This window comes from Oncorhynchus nerka, linkage group LG7, assembly GCF_034236695.1.
Source record: "Oncorhynchus nerka isolate Pitt River linkage group LG7, Oner_Uvic_2.0, whole genome shotgun sequence".
Taxonomy (NCBI): domain Eukaryota; kingdom Metazoa; phylum Chordata; class Actinopteri; order Salmoniformes; family Salmonidae; genus Oncorhynchus; species Oncorhynchus nerka.
In genome coordinates, this window is record NC_088402.1 from 73,305,970 (window position 1) to 73,331,456 (window position 25,487).

General features: G+C 42.9%; 3 protein-coding genes across 7 annotated transcripts; 1 reads left to right on the forward strand and 2 right to left on the reverse strand.

Moving 5' to 3' along the window:
• Positions 1-1,861, forward strand: LOC115132348 (peptidyl-prolyl cis-trans isomerase FKBP1A-like). Its single transcript, XM_029664918.2, has 5 exons — positions 1-103; positions 196-243; positions 761-873; positions 1,073-1,248; positions 1,427-1,861. Exons 1-4 carry the CDS (start codon positions 16-18, stop codon positions 1,199-1,201), a joined length of 378 nt encoding a protein of 125 aa, XP_029520778.1. The 5' UTR covers positions 1-15; the 3' UTR covers positions 1,202-1,248; positions 1,427-1,861.
• Positions 1,862-2,581: 720 nt separating this feature from the next.
• Positions 2,582-7,987, reverse strand: LOC115132347 (syntaphilin-like). The gene is made up of 5 exons (XM_029664916.2): positions 7,861-7,987; positions 6,211-6,325; positions 5,866-6,000; positions 5,359-5,508; positions 2,582-5,073 (listed from the first exon to the last, which is right to left on the reverse strand). Exons 2-5 carry the CDS (start codon positions 6,252-6,254, stop codon positions 3,813-3,815), a joined length of 1,590 nt encoding a protein of 529 aa, XP_029520776.1. The 5' UTR covers positions 6,255-6,325; positions 7,861-7,987; the 3' UTR covers positions 2,582-3,812.
• Positions 7,988-8,090: 103 nt separating this feature from the next.
• Positions 8,091-25,181, reverse strand: LOC115132349 (double-strand-break repair protein rad21 homolog). Of its 5 annotated transcripts, XM_029664920.2 has the most exons (14): positions 24,761-25,179; positions 24,272-24,450; positions 20,962-21,091; positions 20,536-20,635; positions 15,287-15,390; positions 15,034-15,141; positions 14,795-14,899; positions 13,819-13,956; positions 13,366-13,595; positions 11,235-11,322; positions 10,926-11,074; positions 10,660-10,773; positions 10,017-10,094; positions 8,091-9,699 (listed from the first exon to the last, which is right to left on the reverse strand). In XM_029664920.2, exons 2-14 carry the CDS (start codon positions 24,416-24,418, stop codon positions 9,520-9,522), a joined length of 1,671 nt encoding a protein of 556 aa, XP_029520780.1. In that variant the 5' UTR covers positions 24,419-24,450; positions 24,761-25,179; the 3' UTR covers positions 8,091-9,519. The 5 variants fall into 5 exon arrangements, with proteins under 5 accessions (XP_029520780.1, XP_029520781.1, XP_029520779.1 ...); XM_029664921.2 differs by having other exon boundaries at positions 13,819-13,947; positions 24,272-25,180; XM_029664919.2 differs by having other exon boundaries at positions 24,272-25,179.
• Between the last annotated feature and the right edge of the window lie 306 nt (positions 25,182-25,487).

The window sequence follows — 25,487 nt, forward strand, 5'->3', positions numbered from 1 at the left end:
CCCCTCTTGAATTCAATGAGCTTGACTTCCAGTTTCCGTTTGCATTGTAGTGCGTCGGAGAGTAAAATGGGAGTAGAAATCGAGACCATAACCCCGGGTGATGGTAAGGAAAAAACTGTAAATATGATTACATTCAAAATATTAAGTCGTTAACACAATACATAGCTAATTCTTTCAATTTCTTCCATCTTTTAGGACAGACATTTCCCAAAAAAGGACAGACATGCGTTGTGCATTATGTCGGTGAGTCAGCAAGCTAGCCACTAGCTTGATAGCTTAGCTAGCTATTGTCAGTTATCCACTTGCTTCGGCAACAAAGTAAATGTTATTTATATAATGTGTGTAATCTGCCAAACGGATATTATCTCTCATAACTAACAATTAGTTCGACGATTTGCTTAGCTAATTAAATAAAGTATTTTCTACGGTTAAAGTAGTTGTAACGTTACACCCTAGCTAAGCTAACGTTTGTAGCTAGTTGCCATACTACTACTGGCTAGCTAGCTAATTGACAGTTTTCTCAAATCAGTGAGAATGGATTTAATTAAGATGAATGTATCTTTAGCAAATAAGTTGGCTAGTTAGCCAGTAGCCGATAATGTTTGTCCAGTGGACTGTAATTAAATATTTTAATCCATGGATGCTAGCTAGCAATTTGGGAGGGGACAGAATGTAATTTAGGTACACGGCTGTATTTATTTAAATTTTATTTAACTCGGCCAGTGTAACTAACGTTTATCTTCTCTCAATCCTATCGCAGGCTCACTGACTGATGGAACCAAGTTTGACTCTTCCCGGGACAGAGGCAAGCCTTTCAAGTTCAAGATTGGCAAGCAGGAGGTGATCCGTGGCTGGGAGGAGGGGGTTGGCCAGGTAAGAAGGGTCTCCTGGGTGTGTTTGCATTAGATATCCCCATTATTCTCTTGTACGATTGCACCACTTGTTTCAATCATTTAGAAAATCTAAAAATTGGCTTGTGGGTGATTTGCAAGGACACAAGCCATTATAGGGTTATATTAGCGGTGTCTAGACAATAATACTATGACCTCTTTTTGTTTCACCTCCCCCACAGATGAGTGTGGGCCAGAGGGCAACTCTGACCTGCACGCCGGACTTTGCCTATGGCAGCAAAGGGCACCCTGGTATCATCCCACCCAACTCTACCCTCATCTTTGACGTGGAGCTGATGGGCCTGGAGTGATGTTTGTGTGCACTTACTACATGTTTAATTCCACTCAGATTTTCAGGGTGAGACAATTCTGCAGACAAATAGCCTGTTCAAATTGCACTACTACATTGTTGGAGTACATTATAGTTGTATGAGCTTATTGGTGTGTTTAACAAGCTTTGGTGCTCATCTCCCATAATCCCCTCGGTCGTGTCTGTTCTGTTAACCACATAATTGCATCCCTGTCCCCTTCTACAGGTTGACTCCTATCTCGGGAACATGGATGAAAAGGCAAAAGGAAGATAAATGCACTTGACTCCTGTAAAAGACTCACATCTACAGCTTCACCACTTCACTCTCCTTTCCATTTATATTCAAATGTGTCACTTGCTTAAAATACCTTATTCTTGATATATCTTGTAGAACACCCTAACAAGTCATAGGCCATACCTTTCAGATGTCATGTCATTTTATTGTTATGTATGTTTTTATGGTATTTTTTGTTGTGAAATTTAAGTCATACCTGCCATCAGGGGTAGGTACTGACACAATTTTGGATAAAGTATCATTATACAAATATTCAATTTGATCTCATTCTTGTGGCTCTGAGTGGCCTTGCTTTTCAGAAAATGTGTTATTGTGGACATGATAATCGAGGACAAAAAACTATGAATAAATGACTCCCCAAATGGATTGGATTAATGTTATTGGATTGCAGAAGTTTACTGAAATGAGAACCACCCAAAATGTTTTCAAAGTCAGCAATCAAGTTTGAGATATAACTTTCAAAATACATAAATACTCCTGGTATGATTGCTGACATTCAAAATATTTTGGGACTACCAAATATCGAAATAGTTTTGGGGTGGAATTTTCATTTAATTTTTTTTATTTTTATGATTTGGGTAATATATTTTTTCCCAGACATGTTAACTTTCTGAATTAAACACTAGACAGACAAGCGTGGCACATACTGTTGGTAAGGCCAAATATTACATGTGTAATTAAAGATGGTCATTATTGTAGTGCAGAACTCGCATGCCGGCAGGTGTAGTCCCCTCGAGCAACAAAATGGGTGAATTTTCTATGGTATGTTTCAATAAAATTATCACCCTTTATCCCCCAGTAGGCTTGACCTTGTTCGGTCTGATTTCTCCAATTTTTCTTGTATCATTGATTTAATGCTGCACAGTATCTGACAACTGTATACCTATTATTTCTAGTGTTGTGCTGAGGGCATATTTGAACACCATTAGTAATCACAAGGGAATGCAAAATAGACCCTTTGTTTTGGGCCAAATATCATTCACAGTATTATTCCATAATTGTACTATAAGATTTGTGAAGTTGCATGATATTGTTTTCAGAGGATTAGTGAAGTGCTAAAGGAAGGAACTTGTTCAGCAAGCTATGCAAAGGCAACTTTCAGTTTATTTTCAAAGGGAAGAGGAAATACATCCAGAGCTATTTACACTTTGCATTCTACAGCTTTTTGTGCACTTTATCAACCCAAGTAAAGACATTCCATCATTGCTTTTTCTCATTGATATTGACTACTGAATTTGAATAATTGTCGTCAATGTAGCTTTAGCGGCACGATGTGGCTCAAAAGAAGACTGGCATGGTTAATGTTTGATGACATGCAAAGCCACTACAAACTTAAAGTAGTACAGTATAGTCCCAAAGGTGGGGAAAAAAGTGCATTGTTTGAAACAAATATCTAGCCTAACTATTGATCATATTCTTAATATTGTAAATTGCGAAATTTAGTAAATTGTATATGTGCCTTAACAATAAATACCTAGCTAGCATTTTTTATGACTTGCACTGGCATTCAGCATTTGCATGGATAGTGACAGTGCTAGTCTTATTCAGAATGTTTATCTTATCCTTGGACTATAAATAAAAATGAATGAAACCAGAAAAACTTTGGATCCCTGAAATGTAATAGATTCTCTATCTCTCAGTAGTTGTGCAAACGTGTATTTTTCTATCCTCTATTTTCTTGAGAAAAAATAATTCAAAGACATTCAACTAGAACTCCTACTCAGATCCCTCATTCGCTTAGCTCTAGAAATTAAAATAAAATGTTGCTGATGTTTCTAACCAGATGAACCATATTCACCCCAATTTCAAAGACAACACTAGAAGATTCATGGAGCATACATCAAAGTCTTCAAGGTTCAAATGTAGCAAGTCTGTTTAAAGTGAGGTAATGGCAAAAGGCTGAACATTTCTCAGGGTTACATGCAATGTACAGTTACGGGAGACACTGTAGACTGGTGTCAAAAAGTCCATTTAAGCAGGCTCATGCATTCCCTATCAAATCACTATTGCATTAGATTTTCTTTGATAGTAAGGTATGATTACAAATCTAACAGAAACAGGCTTGAACTATACAATTAGCCTAATTCCTGTCTGCTGTAACCAATAAACAAAATTCACAAAGGTCAACTGCAATACAATCGGATAATGTAAATCTCAAGTTCATCCTCAAATCAGACGTGGTGGGTGGAGAATAAAAAGCAATAGGAGTTTAAGTCCAAATCAAAGTCGGTATAATTGCCTTCGTGGCTGTGGCTCGTAAGAGGTTGGGGTTGCATGGTTAATGTGAGGGGAGTCAGGGGGCTAAAGAGTAAAGTTGTCAGATATCGGTCGCCCCATTCATGCTTGTGGGTTCATGGCCCCGGCCACATCCCCTGCGTCGCAGAGAGTGAAGGGCCACAGCGCAGCAACCCCGTAGCAGAGAGCCAATGTGGTAGACAGGCATGACCTCCCGAGGGGCCCCATGGCACAGCCAGGCCACTGTCGGCACTACCGGCATGGCCACCGCCAACAGGTCCACCAGGAAGTATCGGCTCCAGAAGTTCCGCTGGGGAGCCCCCTCCTCCCCCCCTTCCCCTTCCACAACAATTTCACCTTCAACTTCAACAGCCTCCTCCTTCTCCACCACTGTCACGCTCCCTTGCCTCTCTAGTGAATACAATGACACAGGCTTGGGCTGGCAGGTTTGGGCCACTGTTGGCTTTATTGTCATCTCCACTGGGCCATCTGGAGGCAGCGGTTCTAGGTTGTAGGAGAGCTGGGGAGGAGGGGAGGAAGACAAGAAGGGAGGAAACGGTTGTTGTTCAGAGTAGGCTGGGGTGATGTCGGTTGTTGCCAGGGAGATGATGCTTAGCTCTTCTCCCCCTCCTTCCTCTGAGACCCAGGTCATGGTGGGGCTGCAGGCCTGGGATCGGACCTCTGGTTTCACATCTGTCACCGGGGCAGCAGCAGCCGCTGCCATTGCAGCCGGGGGCTCCTCCTGAGGGAGGTGCAGGAAGAGGTGGTGATGCGGGAGGCAGGTGTGTCCGCTGCACCTGCAGCTGTTACCTAGGGAATGGCAGGAGTGGGAGACGGGCAGGACAGCCCCCCCGCTGTACAGTCTCTCGTAGGTGGAGGAGTGTGGCATGGTGGAGAAGAAGGGGCCACGGGCGGAGCCGACTGGGTTTTGTTCCGACAGAAGGGCTGCTTCCAGGAGCAGGTGGGTCCGTCCCCCTTCTGCCCGTGCCGCTGCACGCAGGTCAGGCCCTGGGACGTTTCCGTTGCGGTCCAGATGCAGGCCCTCACTGCTCAGCCGGGTGTAGGTGGTGCTGCGGTTCAGGGTGCTGGCTGGGGAGCAACCACATGAGCGGGACTTGACTGGTCTGGGTCCATGCGGTGAAAGGTATGGCTTTTGGTTGTGGGGGGATTTTTCTGGGGTGCCGAGATTTGATCGTACTGTCTCCACAACCTCATGGAGGTGCTGGATCTCCCTGCGCGCCTCCTTTAGAGCAAGCTGGGCCTCCACACGATGACACTCCTCCTCTATCCAGTCCTCTTGCATGCGACACAGCTGGGTCCTCATCTCAGTTATCTCACTGTCCCTGAGAGAGAGAAGGAGAGAGGGGGAGGGGTTTGAGAATATGAGGGCTTCCCAAGGAAAAGTAATCAATGTGTGGTTTGCCTTGAGAGGCATGAGAAGTCTGAGATACAATCCCAGTTTCTGTAGTGAAATGGAAGACCGTTATTGATGTTGCTATTTTTGGAGTGTGGTTAAATGCAACCCAAGAGCTGGGTTGTGAATGAGACACTTCTATTGGCCATTAGATCTGAAGTATCACATTGATCAGGAACATTCTGCTTGTCACAACGCATCCCTCCGGACTCACCTGTGCTGCAGTATCTCAACATTCTCCCTTAGCCTGGCTCGCAGGTGTCTGATACACACCTCCTTCTGCTGCAGGGGTGTGAGGTACTGCTCTGGTGTGGGGGGACGGATCCCATGGTTATCACTGCAGGTGGTGTGCTTCGTCTGACACCTGGGTTTGCATAGGAGTGTGAAGGAGAGTGTATAGTGATTACCAGTTATGCATCAGAGATCAATCATCAGATAAAAACTGCCATCATAACAGAGGCTGAGAAAGAGGCTAGAAGATATCAGTGGGGTCTTTCGGTTTTTAAAATAAATGATGAATCTCAAAACTACATGAAATGCTTTCCCCCCCCCTTTTATTGCAAGGCAGATGCTACACCTTTTTCTGAAAACATTTGCTTGGTATTCTTCTGAATCATTTTTATTGCATGATATTTTGGGCTCAACCTTAAAAAAAACTATTCCTAAAACAAAACTATGTTTGCTTGTGTCTTGCATATGATGTACAGATGCTGTGTCTTACCTGGGTGTGCCAGGGTATGTCCGGGCTGTAGGACTGCCCTCACTAGCCCTGCCAGGATAAGTGTTGGTGGGGTAAGTGTTGGTATTGGAGGCATTGCTATGGGAATGGCGCCCACTGCTAGTAGCCACTGACCGCCTGTAACAGAGAGGCTACGTTAATGTTACACATTGATGAGACTCTTATCTTCAGTCAAAAACATTAAGGAAACAAACAAAATCAATGGATTGCTTCCAAAAACTCACTCACTATACATGTGGTACTATATTACCCTAACATTTTCATACATCATAACTTGGGATCATCACGCAGCAAAAAAATAATAGCGAGAGAAGGCAGCAGCAGTACCTGCGCTGACCTGCAGAGGGCTTCCGACTGGGAGGGAGTGACATGGGTGTGGACCACCACTATCGCTCTGCTGCTGGCTCCAAGATGAAGTCTAGGAAGATGGCTTACAGTTGGACTGTACAATACATAATGTACAAAGATAGAGAAAACAGAATGACATAGACAGCAGATAATCCGTTAAAAACGAACATAGAAAAGCAATCCATTTTGGTGACATTTCCTCTACCCACCAGATACCACTTTTAATCCCTGGGCAAGGACATAATCCTATGTCATGGTCTCAAGCTGTGTATTAAAAAAAGCATTAATTATAAGATAATAAAGTTGTTTTAGTTTTTTTTTGGGGGGGGGGGTGTTGTAGGCCTACTGTTTGTTGTGGCCCTGACTGCCCTGCATGTTAGGAGCCCATTGATGAGTAAACCAGTCTGGCCATCAGGAGCCCTTCAACAGATAAAGAAGCCTTTCACAGGACAGACCAGGGCAGAGACAGGGCATTCTGTGAGTCCATCGCCCATCTCACTGCTGCACAACCCATCCCTGGTAACCACAGACAGCCGGGAATAAACAGAAATCATAATATCCACCGGCAAAATCCAATGAACCAAGAGCCAAAAATAACAAATAACATAACAAAACAAAACAAAACCAGACCAGTTGGTACAGAAACAAGTGTTGTGCAAACAGAATTGCAGCATCAGCACATCTGTGGCTGACTGAGCTGAGCAGCCTAGCTCAAACAATAATAGAGAAAAAGTATGATCAAAGAGAAAATCCCTGCTGAGCACAAAGCAGCTCAGAGATACAAAGACATTTTGTGATATGCCATGTGATATGGTTGTCTACTGTCACTGTGCCAATGGGACATTTGAGGACACAGTACAATTGATCAATACAGGAAAGCATGGGAGAGCCAGGGATCACAACTATGCCTACCCTACAGTGGATAATGTAGAGCCTCTGCACAACAGGTGGTGGGTCAAGCAATGTACTTCTTATGTAATTGTGAGCAGCTGCAGACGGCATAACTGGGTTGTAGGATGAGGGTGAATTAACGGGAATAAGATTTAATGTTGGCTGATTATTTGATTCACCTTAATGCCACCTACCTAGGTTTCTGGGAAATTACTGAATCAGGTTGAGCATGGTGCTTTACGTCATCTGTACAATGCAGAAGGGCAAGGAGCGCTGTACAGGCTTTTCGCTCATGAACAAACTGAACATTACCACTACAATTGGCAATATTTTAATCAATGTCTTCTTTTCCTATAGACGCGTGCGCTGTTGATGAATGGGCAAGACGCAGAAAGCCATTAGCACTAAAAATATCAGTTGGATCTCCGTGCGTCACTACGAGAGACATTGACATTATAGAAAACAACTACTATACCATAGATTATATGCCAGTGCATATCTAAAAGCAAAATCCTACCAGCCAACATCACTTTCCGGTGAACACAAACATTCCATCCAACGTTTGGAATCTTCGGGACGAGGCAGAAATAGGTGACAAACGAATTTAGCCCTGGCTGTGCCCTACATAGGCTACTGGGATTCAATACACCAGCCTCCTCTCTGATGCAGCGATTACCTGACTCTGTGATCTCTGACATAGCAGTACACTAACAAGATGATACGATTCCCAACATTTACCATTTTTGCAGGCCGATAAATAGTCCTACATCGTGGAGTAGAATATGTCCCCTCCGGACTTGTGTATGGACGCTTGAGGACCGTCACCAGTGGCAAGTAGATGGTTACTGTGCTGCTGATGAGAGTCCATGCCGGGAGCCACCTGTGTGAAGCTAGCCACAATAGCGAAATTTGCTGTTCGCCTTCAAAATAAAAGTTCCCCATTGTGATTAAAAAATAAGGTCGGAATGTTAATTATATATTTTTTTATTTCACCTTTATTTAACCAGGTAAGCAAGTTGAGAACAAGTTCTCATTTACAATTGCGACCTGGCCAAGATAAAGCAAAGCAGTTCGACACATACAACGACACAGAGTTACACATGGAGTAAAACAAACATACAGTCAATAATACAGTAAAAAAACAAGTCTATATACAATGTGAGCAAATTAGGTGAGAAGGGAGGTAAAGGCAAAAAAATATAAATTCAACAAGACAGTAATTAAAAATACTCAGTGATATCCAAGGATAACAATTCTGACGTTTACACAAATAGCGTCATAGGTCATACTAAGGAACTTCAAATGTGGAAAATCACCTCAATATTCAGCCTATTGTGAGTAATGGACATTCATATTGCAATGTACAGCCTTACCTATGGCTCTTCAGTCCATGAAATGGGTATCAGCCTTTTATTTTGAAGGTAAACCTCAAATTCCACGATTGTGGCTAGCTTCACACAGGTCTGAGAACCTGCTACGAAGATATTTTGGTAATTACGTACAATGCATAGGATTCTCGTAAAGACAATGAATCATGGCGCACCATTCGGCAATTATCTAACACCTACCGATGGTAGGGCATCTGGGGATGGTCTGATGGTAGTATCTTGCCAACATGTTTATTTACAAGGGGCATGGGTGTTTGGAACCAAAAATGTATCAGGCCAGGGCAACAGTGTTGTATGTAGATGTGTAATGAAATAGATTCATTAAAATAATTTCCATTGTATCCTCATTACTCTTCAACGTATTAGCTCAACATCCTTCTATGGTGAACTTCTACTTCTTTTAATTGAGACTTGAAATACATACTTTACAAACATTGAAGAAGGCTGCTCATACATTTCATTGAATAAAATTCACTGTTATACTTACAGATCGTTAAGAATAAAAACAATTCCTTAAATAAAAACACTGAACTAAAACTACCCTTATTAAATTACTGAAATTGGTAAATCCAACAAATCCTAGTCTGTCGGCATAATGAACAATAACAAAACCATGTTATTCAAACAAGTAAAGTAAACCTAAAGCTCCTGAACAAAACAACAACAGAACATTCCAAAACATTTACTCTGACCCAATGAGACAAATCAGATGTTAACCCTGTGCAAATTATGTCTTGTAGCAGGCCCTGCTTTCTCACAAAGGGAGTGACTTGGGTCTGGGTCCTGGGAGATTCATAGAGGTGACATAACTATCTCATTAGTGCTGGATATTACAACCCAGTTTGATAAATATTATCCAAATAATATTTATTGGTGTAATCCGTTCTTAATTAGTGTCCATGCTATGAGACGTATGACGAGGGTGACTAGACCGCTGGAGTTTTGTGCAGTTATTGACAGATAGCAGTGAGTCTATGAATGAGGCACAATTAGGAGGTGTCTTCACCTCTTAGAACCTGAGTCCAGGTGTGGCTATAATGTCAGCGTAAGGCTCGCTCTGGTGCAGGTCCAGGGCCTGCTGTTTCTTCAGCACCAGGAGGCAAAAGAAGGTAGCCGAGGCCTGGGAGCGACTGTTCCTCTCACACAGCATCTGCAGGCTGAACATGGCGTTGCTTCTGCTGCTCTGAATCTGTTTAGGGATGTCATCAGGACAACATAGAACAATCTGAATTTTGTTTATAGGGGATAGGTCAGTTACGGATTGATTATATAAAGGATAAATGTCAGAAAAGCAGGGAAAATCCCATCCCAGTTTGTTATAACACAACACACAATCGCACATTGCAGCAATTTCATTTCCACCAACTGTCCCCTAATCATGCCCTTTAATCTTTTAAATCCGTCATCTGTGATTCGGTGGATTTCTGGGTCTGATTGTAATCAAGCTAGCAAGCTGACAAAGGGTAAGAATGGATGCCCTGCTGCATAGGGGTACTGAGTTCTTACTTTGAGAGCGTTTAGTAGTTTCTGAGCTCGGCTGGTCATCCTCCTCTCTTCAAAGTCATCCTGGCTGTCCACCGTAGACTGTAGTGTGGTATAACAACACATTACAGAGTGTACTGTAGTACATCACATCACACCACACTATTTATTTTACCCATTTTTTGTGATATCCAATTGGTAGTTACAGTATTGTCCCATCGCTGCAACTCCCCTACAGACTCCAGAGAGGCAAAGGTCGAGAGCCATGCGTCCTCCGGAACACGACCCTGCCAAGCCGCACTGCTTCTTTGACACACTGTTCGCTTAACCCGGAGGACAGCCACACCAATGTGTCAGAGGAAACACTGTCCAGCTGGCGACCGAAATCAGCTTGTAGGCGCCCGGCCCACCAAAAGGAGGAGTCGCTAGAGCGTGATGGGACAAGGAAATCCCGTCCGGCCAAACACTCCCATGACCCGGACGCCGCTGGGCCAATTGTGCACCGCCTCATGGGTCTCCCGGTCACGGCTGGCTGTGACACAGCCAGGGATCAAACCCGGGTCTGTTGTAACGCCTTATAACGCTACGCCAATCAGGAGGCCCCGTTTGTGCTTTTCTGTGTGTAAGCGTGTGAGTATGTGTGTGTATTCAATGCATGTGAAAGAACCTGTGTGTTCCATGTCACATTCGATGGAGTTTCCCTGTCCATTCCAGAAGGATGAACATGCATGGAATCCTCCGAAGGAAGCTCAGGGTGAGAAACCTCAAATCTACTCTCATCCTGAGACAAGAAAAAGAGATAAAAGGAGAAAGGGGGAACAAGGAATGTTGTCAGAAAAAGTTATAGACAATGGGGAAACCTGGTTGAATAAATATATAAACACTTTTTAATGGTGAAAAGATCTTATCTAGTGTTCATGTTGAACTCTTTACATGTACTGTGTCCCAGACGTCCTCAGGTGGGTTGTCAGTCCCATTGTGCTGCAGAGGAGTGAGCTCCACATTGTGTCCCATTCTCTCAGGATCCATAGTCTCATGCAGGACACTGAACTCACTGGGCAGGTCGCTCACGTCGCTTTCCACTGTATACACACATAAAATTAATAAACCCAAATAGGAAACATGACAGTTCAAAGGTAATATGAAATTCAATTCTCCCAATTTCATGAAATGTAATGACTTGTATTCTCAGACGATCACTTCTATAACATGGTGTTGCTCTGTGTGAATATGACCTCCTACCCTCATGTCTCTCCTGTCTCATCTCTTCACGGTCATCTTCATTGCCCACTCGATCTGTTTTCCCCCGAAACACATCACTGGAATAGAGCTGGAATAGAGTTGTTGAAACTAAATGCACTGCTTCTATACATCACTGTGAACTCAATTTCCTCACTTAAGTATGGAATCCAACATTTATATATTGAAGGCTTGACTTAAGTGGAACCACATTCTTAAGCTAAATGTGTACTTTTTAGTATAACAGATGAGATAGGAAGGCTAAGAAGATCAACAGGGACCTCAGCCACCCGAGCCACAGCCTGTTCACCCCTAACCATCCAGAAGGTGAGGTCAGTACAGGTGCATCAAAGCTGGGACCGAGACTGAAAAACAGCTTCTACCTCAAGGTCATCAGACTCTTAAATAGTCACCACTTGCCGGCGTTCGCCCAGTACCCTGCCCTGAACTTTAGTCGCTGTCACTAGCCGGCTACCACCGGGTTACTCTACCCTTCACCTTAGAGGCTGCTGCCCTATGTACATAGTCATGGAACATTGGTTCCTCAAGATTGTGTAACCGAGTCAGGTTTGTAGGCCTCCTTGCGTGCACATGCTTTTTCAGTCCTGCCCAAAAACATTCTATAGGATTGAGGTCAGGGCTTTGTGATGGCCACTCCAATATCTTGACTTTGTTGTCCTTAAGCAATTTTGCCTCAACTTTGGAAGTATGCTTGGGGTCATTGTCCATTTGGAAGACCCATTTGCAACCAAGCTTGAACTTCCTGACTGATGTCTTGAGATGTTGCTTCAATATATCCACAGAATTTTCTTACCTCATGATGCCATCTATTTTGTGAAGTGCACCAGTCCCTCTTACAGCAAAGCACCCCGACTACATGATGCTGCCACCCCCGTGCATGGTGTTCTTCAACTTGCAAGCCTCCCCTTTTTCCTCCCAACACAACAGTGGTCATTATGGCCAAACAGTTCTATTTTTGTTTCATCAGACCAGAGGACATTTCTCTAAAAAGTACGATCTTTGTCCCCATGTGCAGTTGCAAACCGTAGTCTGGCTTTTTTATGGCGGTTTGGGAGCAGTGGCTTCTTCCTTGCTGAGCGGCCTATCAGGTTAAGTCGATATAGGACTCGTTTTACTGTAGATATAGATACTTTTCTACCTGTTTCCTCCAGCATCTTCACAAGGTCCTTTGCTGTTGTTCTGGGATTGATTTGCACTTTTCGCACCAAAGTACAATAATCTCTAGGAGACAGAACGCGTCTCCTTCCTGAGCGGTATGACGGCTGGTTGGTCCCATGGTGTTTATACTTGCGTACTGTTGTTTGTACAGATGAACGTGGTACCTCAGGCATTTGGAAATTGCTCCCAAGGATGAACCAGTCTTGTTGAGGTCTTGGCTGATTTCTTTTGATTTTCCCATGATGTCAAGCAAAGAGACACTGAGTTTGAAGGTACGCCTTGAAATACATCCACAGGTACACCTCCAATTGACTCAAATGACACCAATTAGCCTATAAGAAGCTTCTAAAGCCCTGTCATTTTCTGAAATTTTATAAGATGTTTAAAGGCACAGTCAGCATAGTGTATGTAAACTTCTGACCGCTGGAATTGTGATACAGTGAATTATAAGTGAAATAATCTGTCTGTAAACAATTGTAGGAAAAATTACTTGTGTCATGCACAAAGTAGATGTCTTAACCCACTTGCCAAAACTATAGTTTGTTAACAAGAAATTTGTAGAGTGGTTGAAAAACGAGTTAATGTACGTAAACTTCCGACTTCAACTGTATATACTGTATTCTAATCAAGGCCTATCCTATTTAACTATTGTTGTACATATATTATTTTTCAAATATACTACATATTCTATTCATATACTGTTCATATTGTATATACATGCCATCACATACAGTATATATATTTATACTCCGGACACTGGCATTGCTCGTCTTAATATTTATATATTTCTTAATTCCATTATTTTCCTTTTTAGATGTGTGTGTATTGTTAGATATTACTGCACTGTTGGAGCTATAAACGGAAGCTGCTAAATATGTGTTTGCAACCAATACAATTTGACTTGATTAAAGGTAAATATGTCATGGGACATATGTTGATTTCACACCCTGCTTACCTGTTGAAGGTGTGGATGAATGACATGGGCACAGAGGTGACTGAAGAGAATGTCCACCCCTCCACTCGCTTTCCATTGCATGAGTTGGTGGGTGGGTGGGGCTATGTCCAGTGGGGCAGTGAGATCTGAATAGTCGGTGAGCTGCTCCCTGATGGCCTGGTTGGACAGCTCCTTGGCCTGGTCCACCACCAGTCTCCTTCTCCTCTTCCCCTTCTTCCTCTCTAAGGTCGCTAAGGACAAACTTTAACTCCAATGGCTTACCTTACCTGTGCTTTTCACACTTGGGAGTTTCTACCACAGATAATAAGTAAGAAGGTAATGTGTTACTCATGGCTTTGATATATGATATAGGTTGTGTCCAGTTAGATAGTTGTGTTTGAGGGACAGTAAGTGTGCTTCGGAGAATGGCCTTGTGGTGTCAAGATGTTGCTTGTTAGGCAGGTAAATATTTACGAGTCACAGCGACAGGCTCCAGAGCGAAGCCCTCCTCCTCATTGACCAACAGAGTCGTCTCATTCAGGACAGGTGTTGTCTCATTCAGGACAGGGCAATCCTCCTCCATGGGTACAGATGTAGGAGAGTCTGGACGACCTGCAATGCAGGGTTGTGGAATGAAGGGCATGCTGTCTCAGTCTACTATTGTGAAAACATAAAGTAGACACGGACAGCATACAATTGATTAATATTTCACTGTATAATGTAATAATGATAAAGCACCCAATTTTGGGAAAAGTTTCAAGAACGGAAAAATCCAATTTACTCCCTGCAAAGTTTACAGCAAAGTGGAATTAGCACATGAATAATGAAATTAGAATTTTCCAGTATGCGTTGCCGCTTGCTGTGAGAGAGGGTGCTTCAATGCTTGCACAAAGTATAACCACAGAGATGCTAAACCCAGATGCGCAACATCGCGAGACTTCTGGGAACACCTCTGGGAACGCTGGTGAAACAGACCAAGCAGACCAGGCTGGGGTTTGAGAAGTCAATGAGAAAAGTGAAAAATGATTCCTTAGTTGTAAATTTTCCTCTAAATCAAAAGTCACAACCTAGATTTGAGCCAATGTCTTAAGTAGTTGAAAAAGTTATTACTACAACCTCGTTAAAGTAGCAAACTGGCACGTTTTCATTTCTGTAAAAAACAACTTTACATCAAAGGAACTGCTCGTGCAGTTCGGCACAAGCCGATTGTTAGACCCGGTGACGTGTTTCTGCGCAAGAGCTTAGCTAGCCAACGACGCCATGACATCGCCTACAAGCGCTACCGGGGATATCTATTGGAGAAGCAGTTTCTGCTTATCTTCATACCTTACTGTCTTTGGTAGTCTCATACAGATGTAGACCCCTTCATATCTACAATTACACTGAATATTTAGACAGGGTATAAAGTTTCCTAAAAGACTACCAAAATAAACACACAAAAAAAAATCACCTTCTTGGTTACTGTTCATGGGGGCAATCTCTGGCATCACATTTTGTGGTTCGGCTGGGAAAAGGTCCATCAAAAAAGCATTCTCACTGGAACTGGCCATGAAGTCTATTCAGGATTTGGAAAGGGGTTTGAGACATTGCATAGGTTTGCCTTTGAAACATTCTTGATGTGTTCAGATGTGCAACAGATATGTTATCTTCAAGTGAATCTGCTGCTAAAAATCCAGGTCGGGACATTACCCAAGATGTCAATGCCTTTATCCTCATCGCCAAAAGCATCTCCGTGCTGGGCCAGGCTCAGGAAACTCACATCTAACATGCCCCCTTGGTGAGACTGGGTCTCATCACCTACAAATATTAGAAACCGAGTAAGTCAGTGTAAGTTACTGACAGAAATGTGAGTGAAGGAGAGAAAGGTGGGCAATGGTGAGAAGGAAAATAACATTGAAAGAGACACAGAGAGGCACTGTAGAGTAGCAACCCTAACCCTTACCAAAGTCATCAAATGTGAGAAAGCTATTTCCAAAATCCTCTTTGAGGGTGATGTCCTCTGTTCGGCACTGATTCAGTAAAAAATGGTCCACAACATCTATGGCACTAGGGTCAGAGAGGGGAGAGAAAATAAATTACTTTTCGATATAAATATCATAAATACTGCTACGTGAAGCTTCCACACCACCATGATCTATTGAATATAGGGATGCTCGATATATCGGTGAACATATATCTGCAAATGTCTAGTTTAAAGCCGATGTGCAAAACCGATGTCAAAGCTGACATGCATACCTATATAAAGTAAGTACATGACTAATGACACCACATAAAATTTTGCGCTACACGTGCAGCAAAGCATTCCTAACCTAGCCCACAATGTCTGCTGTGTGGATCGAGCAGTCAACAAGTCGAGCAGTCATTATGAAAGAGTAGAACATTTTCAACAAGACAACTCAAAGGCGAAGTCCATTAAAGCCAAGATAATGGAATTCATTGACCTTGACAATCTAAGTGTGCGTTCTCTAATTCTCTCCTTCTCTCTTTCTTTCTCTCTCTCGGAGGACTTGAGCCCTAGGACCATGCCCCAGGACTACCTGACATGATGACTCCTTGCTGTCCCCAGTCCACCTGGCCATGCTGCTGCTCCAGTTTCAACTGGCCTGGGCCCTAGGACCATGTCCCAGGACTACCTGACATGATGACTCCTTGCTGTCCCCAGTCCACCTGGCCATGCTGCTGCTCCAGTTTCAACTGTTCTGCCTTACTATTATTCAACCATGCTGGTCATTTATGAACATTTGAACATCTTGGCCACGTTCTGTTATAATCTCCACCCGGCACAGCCAGAAGAGGACTGGCCACCCCACATATGCTCTCTCTAATTCTCTCTTTCTTTCTCTCTCTCGGAGGACCTGAGCCCTAGGACCGTGCCCCAGGACTACCTGACATGATGACTCCTTGCTGTCCCCAGTCCACCTGACTGTGCTGCTGCTCCAGTTTCAACTGTTCTGCCTTATTATTATTCGACCATGCTGGTCATTTATGAACATTTGAACATCTTGGTCATGTTCTGTTATAATCTCTACCCGGCACAGCCAGAAGAGGACTGGCCACCCCACATAGCCTGGTTCCTCTCTAGGTTTCTTCCTAGGTTTTGGCCTTTCTAGGGAGTTTTTCCTAGCCACCGTGCTTTTACACCTGCATTGTTTGCTGTTTGGGGTTTTAGGCTGGGTTTCTGTACAGCACTTTGAGATATCAGCTGATGTACGAAGGGCTATATAAATAAATTTGATTTGATTTGATTTGACAATCAACCGTTCTCTGTCATGGGTGATGTTGGCTTCTGCCATATGGTTGAGCACCGGTACACACCACCAAGTGCGCTATTTTTCAGATGTTGCCCGTTGCCGTACTGGAATTACACAGTAATAGCATCACTGCTGTTAGCTTCACGACAAACTGTCATATTATGGAATGCCATTTGGGTCTTTTAAGTGTCAAAAAAATACAGTAGCACTGTCAAAGCTGTACAAAAAAGTCTGCAAACAAGCAAACACCGGCCATGAACGATGTGTTTACAATACCGCGTTGGTAACAAAGCATCATTTATTTGATCGTATCTTCTCGGGTAGCTAGCTTTAGCTTGGTACCTAGCTAGCACCAATACAACCAGGCAGAAAACAATTACCAGTAGAAACTGCAGTCATTTTCAGTATTCTTAGCAATGATTTAGGAATCCTTGTGAGTAAGTATTAGCTAGGTTGCCACTTGTTGTTCGCCTATTGAAATTGAACTTCAATTCATGCAAATAAATAAACTCAGCAAAAAGAGAAACGTCCCTTTTCCTGGACCCTGTCTTTCAAAGATAATTCGTAAAAATCCAAATAACTTCACAGATCTTCATTGTAAAGGGTTTAAACACGGTTTCCCATGCTTGTTCAATGAACCATAAACAATTAATGAACATGCACCTGTGCCACGGTCATTATGACACTAAAAGCTTACAGAAGGTAGATAATTAAGGTCACAGTTATTAAAATTTAGGACATTAAAGGGGCCTTTCTACTGACTCTGAAAAACACCAAAAGAAAGATGCCCGGGGTCCCTGCTCATCTGCGTGAATGTGCCTTAGGCATGCTGCAAGGAGGCATGAGGACTGCAGATGTGGCCAGGGCAATAAATTGCAATGTCCTGACTGTGAGACGCCTAAGACAGCGCTACAGGGAGACAGGACGGACAGTTGATCGTCCCAACAGTGGCAGACCACGTTTAACAACACCTGCAACGGTATGTTGGTGGTTGAAGATATCCCTCTAGTGGTGTGGGGGCTGTGCTTTGGCAAAGTGGGTGGGGTTATATCCTTCCTGTTTGGCCCTGTCCGGGGGTGTCCTCGGATGGGGCCGCAGTGTCTCCTAACCCCTCCTGTCTCAGCCTCCAGTATTTATGCTGCAGTAGTTTATGTGTCGGGGGGCTAGGGTCAGTTTGTTATATCTGGAGTACTTCTCCTGTCCTATTCGGTGTCCTGTGTGAATCTAAGTGTGCGTTCTCTAATTCTCTCCTTCTCTCTTTCTTTCTCTCTCTCAGAGGACCTGAGCCCTAGGACCATGCCCCAGGACTACCTGACATGATGACTCCTTGCTGTCCCCAGTCCACCTGACCGTGCTGCTGCTCCAGTTTCAACTGTTCTGCCTTATTATTATTCGACCATGCTGGTCATTTATGAACATTTGAACATCTTGGCCATGTTCTGTTATAATCTCCACCTGGCACAGACAGAAGAGGACTGGCCACCCCACATAGCCTGGTTCCTCTCTAGGTTTCTTCCTAGGTTTTGGCCTTTCTAGGGAGTTTTTCCTAGCCACCGTGCTTCTACACCTGCATTGCTTGCTGTTTGGGGTTTTAGGCTGGGTTTCTGTACAGCACTTTGAGATATCAGCTGATGTACAAAGGGCTATATAAATACATTTGATTTGATTTGCACAGGATCGGTACATCCAAACAACACACCTGTTGGACAGGTACAGTATGGCAACAATAACTGCCCGAGTTACACCAGGAATGCACAATCCCTCCATCAGTGCTCAGACTGTCCGCAATAGGCTAAGAGATGCTGGACTGAGGGCTTGTAGGCCTGTTGTAAGGCAGGTCCTCACCAGACACCACCGGCAACAACGTTGCCTACGGGCAAAAACCCACCATCGATGGAACAGACAGGACTGGCAAAGAGTGCTCTTCACTGACGAGTTGCGGTTTTGTCTCACCGGGGTGTTGGTTGGATTCGCGTCTATCGTCGAAGGAATGAGTGTTACACTGAGGCCTGTACTCTGGAGCGGGATCGATTTGGAGGTGGAGGGTCCATCATGGTCTGGGGCGGTGTGTCACAGCATCATCGGACTGAGCTTGTTGTCATTGCAGGCAATCTCAACGCTGTGCTTTACAGGAAAGACATCCTCCTCCCTCATGTGGTACCCTTCCTGCAGGCTCATCCTGACATGACCCTCCAGCATGATAATGCCACCCGCCATACTGCTCGTTCTGTGAGTGATTTCCTGCAAGACTTGAATGTCAGTGTTCTGCCATGGCCAGCGAAGAGCCTGGATCTCAATCCCATTGAGCACGTCTGGGACCTGTTGGATCGGAGGGTGAGGGCTAGGGCCATTCCCCCCAGAAATGTCCGGGAACTTGCAAGTGCCTTGGTGGAAGAGTGGGGTAACATCTCACAGCAAGAACCGGCAAATCTGGTGCAGTCCATGAGGAGGAGATGCACTGCAGTACTTATTAATGCAGCTGGTGGCCACATCAGATACTGACGGTTACTTTTGATTTTGACCTTTGTTCAGGAACACATTGTTCAATTTCTGTAGTCACGGCTATGGAACTTGTTCAGTTTATGTCTCAGTTGTTGAATCTTATGTTCATACAAATACTTACACATGTTAAGTTTGCTGAAAATAAACACAGTTGACAGTGAGAGGACATTTCTTTTTTTGCTGAGTTTAGCTAGCCAACTACTTAACCTTGTTGCCCAAAGCTAACGTTATAAGCAGCCAGCTAGCTTCATCTGGCTAGTGAGGCTGACCGGGTTATGTGTTGTGAAGCTAGCCACAATAAGGATCAGGCACAATAGTGGAATTTTTCAGTTTGCTTTCAAAATAAAAGTATGTCATTGACAGTGATGCAAATGAATACAAATAGTAGAATTATACCATACTTTTATTTTGAAGACTAACCGCAAAGTCCACTATTGTGGATAATCCTTATTGTGGCTAGCTTCACATAGATGGGTCAGAACACCATTAATCAAATAAGAACGGTCTTATAAATTAGGGTTATTTTAGATGACACCTAGCTATTGAAACAGAGTATGTAGTTTTGCTATGTTTTTGGCGAAGAACATTGTTTGAGCTAGCTTTTTTTATGACCAGCACTGTAGATGTGCGAGACAACTTCACCAGCATCATAGCATACGTATCGATGAATCGTTGGAACATATGAAATACGAGTGATAGTGTAATCAATGTGTAATAACTACGTAAAAAAATGATGAAAGCGTTAAATATGATGTGTGATGTGCAATCATATTCAGGTCCTGATTGGTCAACAAGTGTTATTTGACATGCAAAGACCCAAACGGCGTTGCATAGAAATCCTGGTTGAGAATGAAACGACTGAACGAATTAACAACGAAACAGCACAGCAAGTAAGTGAAAGAAATAGGTTTTGATTATGTTTTACTGGTAATGGGGACATATGTAAATGCCAACAAAATAACTTTTTGGTCAATGTGTTGGTGTGTGTAACCTTTTATTTAACTAGGCAAGTCAGTTAAGAACAAATTCTTATTTACAATGACAGCCTACCCCGGCAAAACCCGGGTGAAGCTGGGCCAATTGTGCGCCGCCCTATGGGACTCCCAATCACGGCAGGATGTGATACAGTCTGGATTCGAACCAGGGACTGTAGTGACGCCTCTTGCACTGAGATGCAATGCCTTAGACCGCTGCGTCCATGTCTGTGTGTTAACTATTTAACTGTACTAGAATCCTTAAAAGGCTGCTAAAAATGTTTATATCGGTTATCGGCATCAGATTGTTTGGCAAGGAAAATATTGGATATCGGGCATAAATGTAATATTGGTGCATCACTAATTGAAACACTGACACTAGCCTTAATGGGGTAGGGCTTATTGGGAGCATACATTTTGGTTTTGAGAGTTAAATGAGGAGAGAGAAAGGAAAACAAAAGTACTTTGTGTCTGGTAGCTGGGAATCGAAGTCAGTGAAATCCTCCATCAACGTGATGGCTTTAAGTGTGGCCTCCAGTCCTTCAACAGGCATGTCAGTCTGTCCTAATGGTGACAGAAATACATTTATAATTTTATACAAGACTTCAACTGATATGCGTTTCCAATTATCAGAATGACATGAATATCCTGTCTTTAAAATGCAGGGTTCTACACAAAGCATGTAAGAGGGCTGCTGTGCCACCTTGTGGACTGGCTGCAGCACCAGGTTTAAAAAAAAGTTTAAATGATTTTTTTTGTTAAATAAATATATACACTTTATTTGTTCTCATTTAAGGCCAGGCACCAGACCCTAATATGGTATATTTTGCTCTAGATTGCAGCACCTTGAAATGTTGACATTGACTACACAAAAAGGATGCTTGGCTAACCTGGTCTGAAGGCTACTTTAATTTTGACAACAGCGTCATTGCAGTCAGCAAGTAGATATTTGGCTTTTCTGAAGTATATCCTCACTACTCCCAGGAGTAGGTGGCCAAAAGTCCGCAAGCCGATCTTTGTCTTGAGATGATTTCACACAAGCACAGAGACATAAAAACAGACAAGAGGGGCAAGCCTAAGTCGGGCTATATCATATATTACAGCTGATGTGCTCATTGTGTGGCTACAGGTACAGTTGGGAGAACAAGTATATGATAACCTGCAAAATCGTCAGTGTTTCCTACTTACAAAGCATGTAGAGGTCTGTAATTTTTTATCATAGGTACACTTAAACTGTGAGAGACGGAATCTAAAACAAAAATCCAGAAAATCACATTGTATGATTTTTACGTAATTAATGTGCATTTTATTGCATTACATAAGTATTTGATACATCAGAAAAGCATAACTTAATATTTGGTACAGAAACCTTTGTTTGCAATTACAGAGATCATACGTTTCCTGTAGTTCTTGACCAGGTTTGCACACACTGCAGCAGGGATTTTGGCCCTCCTCCATACAGACCTTCTCCAGATCCTTCAGGTTTCAGGGCTGTCGCTGGGCAATACGGACTTTCAGCTCCCTCCAAAGATTTTCTATTGGGTTCAAGTCTGGAGACTGGCTAGGCCACTCCAGGACCTTGAGATGCTTCTTACGGAGCCACTCCTTAGTTGCCCTGGCTGTGTGTTTCGGGTCATTGTCATGCTGGATGATCCAGCCACGACCCATCTTCAATGCTCTTACTGAGGGAAGGAGGTTGTTGGCCAAGATCTCGCGATACATGGCCCCATCCATCCTCCCCTCAATACGGTGCAGTCGTCCTGTCCCCTTTGCAGAAAAGCATCCCCAAAGAATGATGTTTCCACCTCCATGCTTCACGGTTGGGATGGTGTTCTTGGGGTTGTACTCATTCTTCTTCTTCCTCCAAACACGGCGAGTGGAGTTTAGACCAAAAAGCTCTATTTTTGTCTCATCAGACCAGATGACCTTCTCCCATTCTTCCTCTGGATCATCCAGATGGTCATTGGCAAACTTCAGATGGGCCTAGACATGCGCTGGCTTGAGCAGGGGGACCTTGCGTGCGCTGCAGGATTTTAATCCATGACGGCGTAGTATGTTACTAATGGTTTTCTTTGAGACAGTGGTCCCAGCTCTCGTCTGGTAATTGACCAGGTCCTGCCGTGTAGTTCTGGGCTGATCCCTCACCTTCCTCATGATCATTGATGCCCCACGAAGTGAGATCTTGCATGGAGCCCCAGACCGAGGGTGATTGACCATCATCTTGAACTTCTTCCATTTTCTAATATTGCGCCAACAGTTGTTGCCTTCTCACCAAGCTGCTTGCCTATTGTCCTGTAGCCCATCCCAGCCTTATGAAAGTCTACAATTTTATCCCTGATGTCCTTACACAGCTCTCTGGTTTTGGCCATTGTGGAGAGGTTGGAGTCTGTTTGATTGAGTGTGTGGACAGGTGTCTTTTATACAGGTAACGAGTTCAAACAGGTGCAGTTAATACAGGTAATGAGTGGAGAACAGGAGGGCTTCTTAAAGAAAAACTGACAGGTCTGTGAGAGCCAGAATTCTTACTGGTTGGTAGGTGATCAAATACTTATGTCATGCAATAAAATGCTAATTAATTACTTAAAAATCATACAATCTGATTTTCTGGATTTTGGTTTTAGATTCCATCTCTCACAGTTGAAGTGTACCTATGATATAAATTACAGACCTCTACATGCTTTGTAAGTAGGAAAACCTGCAAAATTGGCAGTGTATCAAATACTTGTTCTCCCCACTGTATGTGGAGTAGAGGTCGACCGATTAATCGGAATGGCCGATTAATTAGGGCCGATTTCAAGTTTTCATAACAATCGGAAATCTGTATTTTTGAGCGCCGATTTGCCCAATTTTTTTCTTTTACACCTTTATTTAATCTTTATTTAACTAGGCAAGTCAGTTAAGAACACATTCTTATTTTCAATGACGGCCTAGGAACGGTGGGTTAACTGCCTCAGATTTTCACCTTGTCAGCTCGGGGAACCCAATCTTGCAACTTTACAGTTAACTAGTCCAACGCAATAACGACCTGCATCTCTCTCGTTGCACTCCACAAGGAGACTGCCTGTTACGCAAATGCAGTATGCCAAGGTAAGTTGCTAGCTAGCATTAAACTTATCTTATAAAAAACAATCAATCATAATCACATGGTTGATGATATTACTAGATATTATCTAGCGTGTCCTGTGTTGCATATAATCTGACTGAGCATACAAGCATACAAGTATCTAAGTATCTGACTGAGCGGTGGTAGGCAGAAGCAGGCGCATAAGTGCGTTTTGACAGCAGCTCTTCATTGTGCGTCAAGCATTGCACTGTTTATGACTTCAAACCTATCAACTCCCGAGATGAGGCTGGTGTGACCGACGTGAAATGCTTGGCTAGTTAGCGCGCGCTAATAGCGTTTCAAACTTCACTCATTCTGAGCCTTGGGGTGGTTGTTTCCCTTGCTCTGCATGGGTAACGCTGCTTCGGTGTGGTGGCTGTTGTCGTTGTGTTGCTGGTTCGAGCCCAGGGAGGAGCGAGGAGAGGGACAGAGGCTATACTGTTACACTAGCAATACTAAAGTGCCTATAAGAACATCAAATAGTCAAAGGTTAATGAAATACAAATGGTATAGAGGGAAATAGTCCTATAATAACTACAACCTAAAACTTCTTACCTGGAAATATTGAAGACTCATGTTAAAAGGAACCACCAGCTTTCATATGTTCTCATGTTCTGAGCAAGGAACTGAAACATTAGCTTTCTTACATAGCACATATTGGACTTTTACGTTCTTCTCCAAAACTTTGTTTTTGCATTATTTAAACCAAATTGAACATGTTTCATTATCTACTTGAGGCTAAATTGATTTTATTGATGTATTAGTTCAAATAAGTGTTAATTCAGTATTGTTGTAATTGTCATTATTACAAATACATTTTTTAAATATAAATCGGCCGATTTAATCGGTATTGGCTTTTTTGGTCCTCCAATAATCCATATCGGCGTTGAAAAATCATAATCGGTCGACCTCTAATGTGTAGAGCTGTATCAGAAACAATTTCATATACTTTGAGACATATTAAAAGCTATGGCCACGAAAACGAAACCTGAAAGGCAAGGTATTATTCATTGGATAAAATAATTAACTCAGTCCGAGGCAAATACATTTTCTCACTGTTTATATATTTAGGAAGACAAAACAAAGTGTACTGTTACCTGCGGGAAGATTATGTGTTTGATGGTGCTCTCCAAATTGCATTCAAACACATGAGTTTTGGTGATTTTGCGCTCCCAATGCGCTGCTAGCCAGATTTTGGCCAGAGGCCCGCGCTTGGAAGTGAGGAGCTGAGTGTAGAACATCATGGTCAAAGCCTTGGTGGTCTATCTGGTCCTCACTGTTGATATTGCTGCGGGTTTAGTTTGATAATACAATACATGTGGTTCATTTTATATGGGATACGGCACAATTCACTAGCAAAATATTTGTTTAACAAGCATTAGCTAGCTAACGTTCCTGTAGCTCATGGTATGAAAACAAGCCTCTTTATCGAACGCGTCGTTGACAACAAACTGGAGCTAACCTCTGACCTGGCTAGCTACCTTCGTTTACATGTGTCCCTAATACTAACTAGATGGAGAAAATGTAAAATGTCTAAATCATTTTACCACCATTTTCCAAATAAAATAGAATAATTTGATACTCACACGTTTCAGTCCAAAATAAGTAATGGAATGGCGCGAGATTAACCATATTTACTCACATTACCGCGTATTTGGCACCAACATGGCACGAGAGTGGAGCAACCTGTCTCGAGCAAAGTGATAGATACCAATTTAGTTACATCGTGTGGTTTTAGTCTAACCGGGTGACATGCGTGAGGTTTAAACGTTTTTATGCTACAGTTTTGATTGTAACCATAACAAAAATGTATCTCTGAAGTAGCTACAGTAAAACGTGTCAATTTGAACAGATCATGTTTCGTTATCCCGAAATTGCGTGAGCGCTAGAGCATGCCAGCGCCAACTAAAAAGTTGGAAGTTGCTCAACCCTAAAACGAATACAAACTATTTTATTATGACATCCAAAGTTTGTGGCAGTTCATTAACTACAGTAACTAGCTAAATTGAACCATAATTGTTTTGGCATGTGATGCTCATTTAAATGTATTCACTCCAGTGTGCTTCCTGTTATAACCAGCTGGGGGCACTGTTACTCTCTTGCCTCGGTAAATCCTAGACTTTCTGTTTCCTGTCGCTTATAATGATACCTCTTTAGTAGTGTTTTGTGCTCTCGTCTGGGCCGTAGAAACTGTATTGTTTCTTAATTTGACTTCATTGAAATACATCTCCCTCTACTACTATTTCAGTAACTTAAAAGCACATGAAATAGCATTAATGACTCACTGAGGTACTCAAATAAGCCCCTAAAAAA